The sequence below is a fragment of the Gekko japonicus genome, unplaced genomic scaffold (assembly GCF_001447785.1).
Source record: "Gekko japonicus isolate JY-2015 unplaced genomic scaffold, Gekko_japonicus_V1.1 scaffold2429, whole genome shotgun sequence".
Taxonomy (NCBI): domain Eukaryota; kingdom Metazoa; phylum Chordata; class Lepidosauria; order Squamata; family Gekkonidae; genus Gekko; species Gekko japonicus.
In genome coordinates this window covers 264,887-270,836 of record NW_015165894.1, presented here as the reverse complement: position 1 = coordinate 270,836, position 5,950 = coordinate 264,887, and the positions used below count along the sequence as shown (strand labels likewise).

The 5,950-nt window shown below is 46.0% G+C and overlaps 1 protein-coding gene across 1 annotated transcript in view; it reads right to left on the bottom strand.

The window, feature by feature from the left end:
* Positions 1-466: 466 nt before the first annotated feature.
* The window catches only part of LOC107110547 (interferon alpha/beta receptor 1-like), a gene marked incomplete at its 3' end in the record, with an annotated part of 16,446 nt that continues 10,962 nt past the window's right edge, over positions 467-5,950 (bottom strand). The window contains exons 3-4 of the mRNA XM_015411344.1: positions 2,704-2,894; positions 467-642 (exon numbers count right to left, since the gene is read on the bottom strand). Coding sequence (XP_015266830.1) covers positions 467-642; positions 2,704-2,894 — 367 coding nt within the window. The remainder of the gene's footprint in view (positions 643-2,703; positions 2,895-5,950) is intronic.

Genomic DNA, 5,950 nt, shown 5'->3' with positions numbered 1-5,950 from the left:
CAAAGTTGGCATCTGGGTTTATTGCAAGTAATCCAACAAAGCTGCTAAAAAGCTTTGAGCCCAATTTCAAATCTCCCTCTTTTGTGTAGTAACCAGAAATTAGCATTTGACTGAGAGACTTCTTTTCTCTTCTCAACCCTATGCCAGGAGCAAGAACAACACAGATAGCTTGGACAGCGTGGAACTAGCCTACTGCATGAATGTGAAAAATCTATTCAAGCACCCTGCTCAACATTAAACAAAAACAATACACATTTTAAGCATCCCTGTTCTATGAATGCATGTTCAAAAGTAAACCCCATGAAGCTGGTACAGGACTGCAGTGTTTAGAGATTTAGCATTCTCATCAAAGAAGCAAACACTAACAACATGAAGCATGTAACATAATAGAAAGCCATACATTATAGCATTTATGTCAAATGAACACTACAGCATGTTAAGAAGTTCACGGAGAACAATGTAGTACCTCAGATTTTGATGAGTTCTTCCAGATTGCCATCTTGTAGGTTAAAGGGTCATACTTCCACATTTGTTTCGGCTGGTCTGCTTCTGGAGGTATAATTTTGATGTTTACATTTCCATCTACTGATTCCAACAGCACTCCCGGAGGACCAATCTGGGCTGATGACAAAGATGACAAACCTAAGCACAAATGTTCATATTAATGATAGATTGCAACATGAAGAAGTAGACTTCGAAAGCAAACAACAAAATAGTATCACTGGCATTTGGCTATCTACAGATATAAGAATCTGGTATTAGTAAAATAATACAGTCAACACGTAATCTGGTATTACAGGGTTGCCACTAAAATTTTATTTTTCATTTCCCTGACTTTCCCTGACCAACGTTTGTCAATTTCCCTGACCACCATTCCAATATAACCACAAGTTAAAAAATGAATAGGTCAATGCTCCCTCTAAGCTGTGGAGTCTTGTGAGCAAAAATTCTACTTCGTGAGCTACTGGCATGAAAATTGTGAGTGAGCGATTTGGCTACTGCGTAAATTAGTTTGCTCTGGAGCCCTCCTTCCTGGGCTAAGAATGTGTGAGCCGGAGGCTAAAAAACTGTGAGCTATCTCACACTAACTCAGTTTAGAGGGGACACTGATCGTATTGCATTAATGCAAGGTAAGGTTCCACTCTACAACTACACAAGTCTCAACTGCAAAAATATTTGTCAAAGAGATTTAATATCAGCTTCTTTCAACATTAACTGCAGCAACATCTATTTTGCAATTGCACCAAAAATTATACCAAGATACAAATTTCAATTCAAGTAAACTCTGAATGCTAACAAATGACATAACATTTCTGTTATTGTTTTAAAGGTACACTAAAAATTATATACTGTTCTATCTAAAATGGTTGGGAAAGGGCATCATTAAGTTCTGCTTGTATTCTGCTACTTCTCTATTCCAGTTGCCACAAGAACAGCAACAGGTAAAAAAATCCACTGCTTGAATATATTTTAATCACAATTTCCCTGACTTTCCCTGACTTCAGACCAATTTCCCTGACTTTCCCTGATCAATTTTCATTTCCCTGACTTTCCAGAAAGTGGCAACCCTGTATTAGTAGGACTACCAGACCTTCTGACATAAGGCACACAAGAGCTATCAGTGCTAGACATTGGGATGGAATCCCAGGGCCCTGACTCAGAGACTCAGCAGTGGGACCACAAAAGCAGACTGTAATTCCGCATTTGAAGTCTACATTGCCCACTAACGGCATCTGCCTAACCAGAAATTACATTTGTGTGTACAGCTATCTGTATATGTACCAGTACAGCTGGTAACACTAGACCCATTGCCACCAAGAGGGCAAAGGGCTATCCTAATGTTGCCTTCATTAAGCAGGCTGTCTTCTCCACTCCCCCACCCCTGCCATGAGCAGGGCAGACTCCACTGTACCACGCTTAGTTGGGCTGGATGAAGGGGCTGATAGGGAGGAAAAGACAGACAGCAGGAGGGATACTTCTCTACCCCAGGCTGCCTCACAGCATGATAGGGGATCATGAGGGAATTGTATCCTTCACTGCCATTGCCACTCTCCCCTCATAGGATAATGGAGTATGAATGGTCATCTAGTCTAACCCCCTGCACAATGCAGGAAATTCACAAATACCTCCTCCCCACAAACCCCCTCAGTGATCCCTGTTCCATCCCTAGAAGATGACAAAAAACCTCCAGGATGTTTGGCAGTCTGAGGGTCCCTGGCATGGTATAAGGACCCCTGGTATGGTATGAGGCAGTCTGTGAAGGTGAAAAGGAAAGACAACATACCAAAAACAAAGGCAGTGGTGGGGTGGAGCTTCTCAACAGTTAATTATCATATTTATTAGCAATTAGAATTCTACCACTGGAGGCCCTCTGTCACACCTTTTCTAGTATTCTTCTCCTTCCCATCCTCCACTTTTGTTCTTCTTCCCACTATCACCAACAGACCATGGCTTAGAGTCAGAGCATCTGCTTACCATGTAGACAGTCCCCATTTCAATCCTCAGCATCTCCCAGCACAGGTTCTCTCACCACAGTTCTACAAAAGTAGAGGACTAACCTGCCAGTGGTACCAAAGTAAAACCCAAACTAAAGCTTTGGTAATTAGAAGCCATATAATTAATAATAATAATAATTAAGCTACTAAATGTTTGTAACTAGGCCTCAGTATTGCAGAAGCAGACACACAAGGAAGACAGTCATACCTGTTAAATGAGGACAAAATATCAAAGAGGCCCATGGAGAACTCTCTTCACCTGCTTCCACTCTTACACGCACATTATAGTCAGATAAATAATCTAGTTTCAATAATGAGAGATCACAGTCTGCGGAGATTACATTCTGACACTCCGGAATCACTTTCCAATTTTCAAGAGTCTTCTCATGTTCTAGTACTCTGAAAGGCAAGGTAGAAGTTCTCAAACAATAAGTGTCGGTGATTTGGGAGGTAAACTTACTTGATTCTTAATCCACACCAGCCAGTGTCCAAAACCTATATACGTCATATTGGAACCAGCCATTTGGTAGCACACATGGATTCTGAAATGCTGTTTGTCACCTGGTACCCTTTGCCTCTTTCTAGCTGTGTGTTGTGCCATCTGGCAGTGAGAAGTTGTCTATAAAATCTGTTCAATCATTTCCCTGCCAACCTACAAATTTACTTCCCCAGTTGCTCTTCATATTTAGCACATTATGGGGCAAAGGGGAGAGGTGCTGGTGGCAAACCACCTTGCCCAAATTCAGTTTCACCCAGTGAGTTACATCCTCCACTGCTTCTCTGAAGCTAGTGGATGGCAACTGGTGTTCCCCAGCCTTTATCTGCCTAATTCTGCAAGGCAAAATTCTACATAAGAGGAAAGGAAACTCCTTTGGACCAGGGACAACCCTCTCACCCATCATACGAAGTGAAGGAGATTCCCTTAAACTTGTAAATCTTCCAAGAGACAATGAAAGCATGGAAACTGAGATGGGGTCTCCCACAGACATACACCCTTCCCTCCTTAGCCTACCTCCAGGGGCAGTAGTACACTTGGGAGAGTGCTCAGCCGCCCTCTGCTAAACAGTCTGGTAGTGTGCTGTGGAGCAGCGAGAGCCACGCAGGTGTCCCTCTCAGGTCAAGGTGCTCTAGTTCCTAACCCCAGGCATCACCCAACAACTGTGGCTCCTGCAACAACATCCCTAGCATCTACGACACTCTTGTCTTTATTAACATGGCTCCTGTACCTACAACAGCACCCTGTGTGCCTATGGCTCCTGTGTTCACACATAGACACTCTTGTCTTTATTAACATGGCTCCTGTACCTACAACAGCACCCTGTGTGCCTACGGCTCCTGTGTTCACACATACACCTCCTGGCCCGGCACTCCTAGCACCAGAGGTGCCCGATTGGAGCTGGACAGTGCAATGGCAAATGACTGGAACCAGTCCATGTACAAAGCACCTCAGCCAGTTTACATGTTCAATGCTCTGCCACTCACCCATCTGCAGCCTGCCTGTCATGATCTGTGCAGGACTGGGAGCAGGGCCTGGTGTGGCCTGGTCCCAGGAGAGGCCTGCATGGCAGTGAAAGCAGGCAGCCTACAGTCCCCATAAGGCTTAGCAACGGGCTATAGCCAATCAGAGGTCAAGGATTCTGGGAGGAGAGGCTGTCTTAGCTGTTAGCTGGGGAAAATGGTGGCCTTCCCTCTAGCAGATCTAAACTGAAGGGACTGTGAGAAACTCTGTGTGTGGTGAGGAAACGATTCTTGCTGGCTCTCTGCGGTTTTCCCTCTCACGGAGTCACTGAAGGGGAAAAGGCTGGTCTGAGAGGAAAGGATCCCTCACTGGGAAACAGAGTGAGTGTTAGGCAGGCTGTGGGCCTGGAAGTAAAAACAGGTAGCTACGTTAGTTTATGTTTATTTTGCCTTTCACACTGTTATACCCTTTTAAAGCACCTTGCCTTGTAGGGCTGCCAAGTGGGGGCGGGTGGCGGGTAAACCCCCCGCTTCGGAGGCCCAATTTCCACCACCGCGGAATCGGGCCCCGGGGGGAACTCCGCCCCCCGAAGCGCAGCGTGGAACATTGATGTAGATGGCTTCCAGATGACTAAAGATGACAACGAACCCACTCCATCTATAAGGAACAAACAGTTCCTGCAGCTGACAGATAAGGGATACAGGCAAGAAGATACTGGAAGGAAGGGGGTTCCACTCCCTCTCCGTATGCCTAGGCAGCGATCACCCAACAACCGACTGAAGACCCTGACAAGGAAGCCCAAGATGAAAGGCTCACCTTCCTTCTCATCCTCTTGGCTTCCACCCTCCTAGCAAAAAGTATCTGCCATCATCAATGCCAGATGTCTAGTTCCAGTGTCTTCAGATCCTGAGAACCCAACCATCCTGACACCGTCAACTTTGCTGACACAACAGATAAGCAAATAGTCAGAACCTCAGGAGACCTTTGTCTCCAAAGACATGTACAAGCAGCAGTGGAGAAAAGTTCAACTCCTTGTATACATCTTTTGGAAGCAAGAGTATCTTCCAACTCTACAGAGCCGATGCAAGTGGGAAAAGGTCAAGCCTAACCTGTGGGAAGGGGATGTTGTCTTGCTGAGAGAAAAAAACACCCCCAGAAACTCATGGTCCATAGGACTTGTAGATCAGATCTTGCCTAGTGAGGACAGACTGGTCCATAAGATTGAAGTCCTTGTTGTCACAATCAATGACCCACAGGACCATACCTGGCTGACCAAAACTTTTACCAGGCTGATCACAGACGTGATCACTGACGTCCTGCTTTGCACCAAAGAAGAACTTGAAGACGGAAGCTCATGCCTTAATTTGCTGAGATGTTTAATTTGCTTAGATGTTTAGTTAGCAGTATAGCATGCCAGTTATGCCTAGTTATAGTGCTGCATTGGCACTGCATGTGGATAGTGGAACCTGTAGAATTCCAGGTGGGGAGTCTGCTGTCCCCAGCAGAGATCAAAATAGTAAAGCATAGCAAATTGTTTACTGTATCCTTAAACATATAATGAATTATGGGAACTGTAGTCCTACAGCACTTAAAGCTTGGCTCCGGCTGAGCCGATTGAAACTAAACCTGGCGAAGACGGAGGTCCTGGGCCTGAGTCGGGCCGGGACAGGGCTGGGGCTCCCTCTCCCAACCTTCGACGGGGTACCTCTGGTGCCAGTGTCTGGGGTTCGGAGTTTGGGAGTGCACCTGGACTCCGCTCTAACAATGGAGGCCCAGGTGGCAGCCACTGTCAAGTCCGCCTTTTTCCATCTGCGGCGGGCTCGGCAGTTGGCCCCCTACCTGGACCGAGATGACCTGGCCACAGTGATCCATGCGACCGTCACCTCGAGATTAGACCACTGCAACGCTCTCTACATGGGGCTGCCTTTGTCGCAAATCCGGAGGCTGCAACTGGTGCAGAATGCTGCGGCCAGGCTGTTAATGGGTCTCTCTAGAA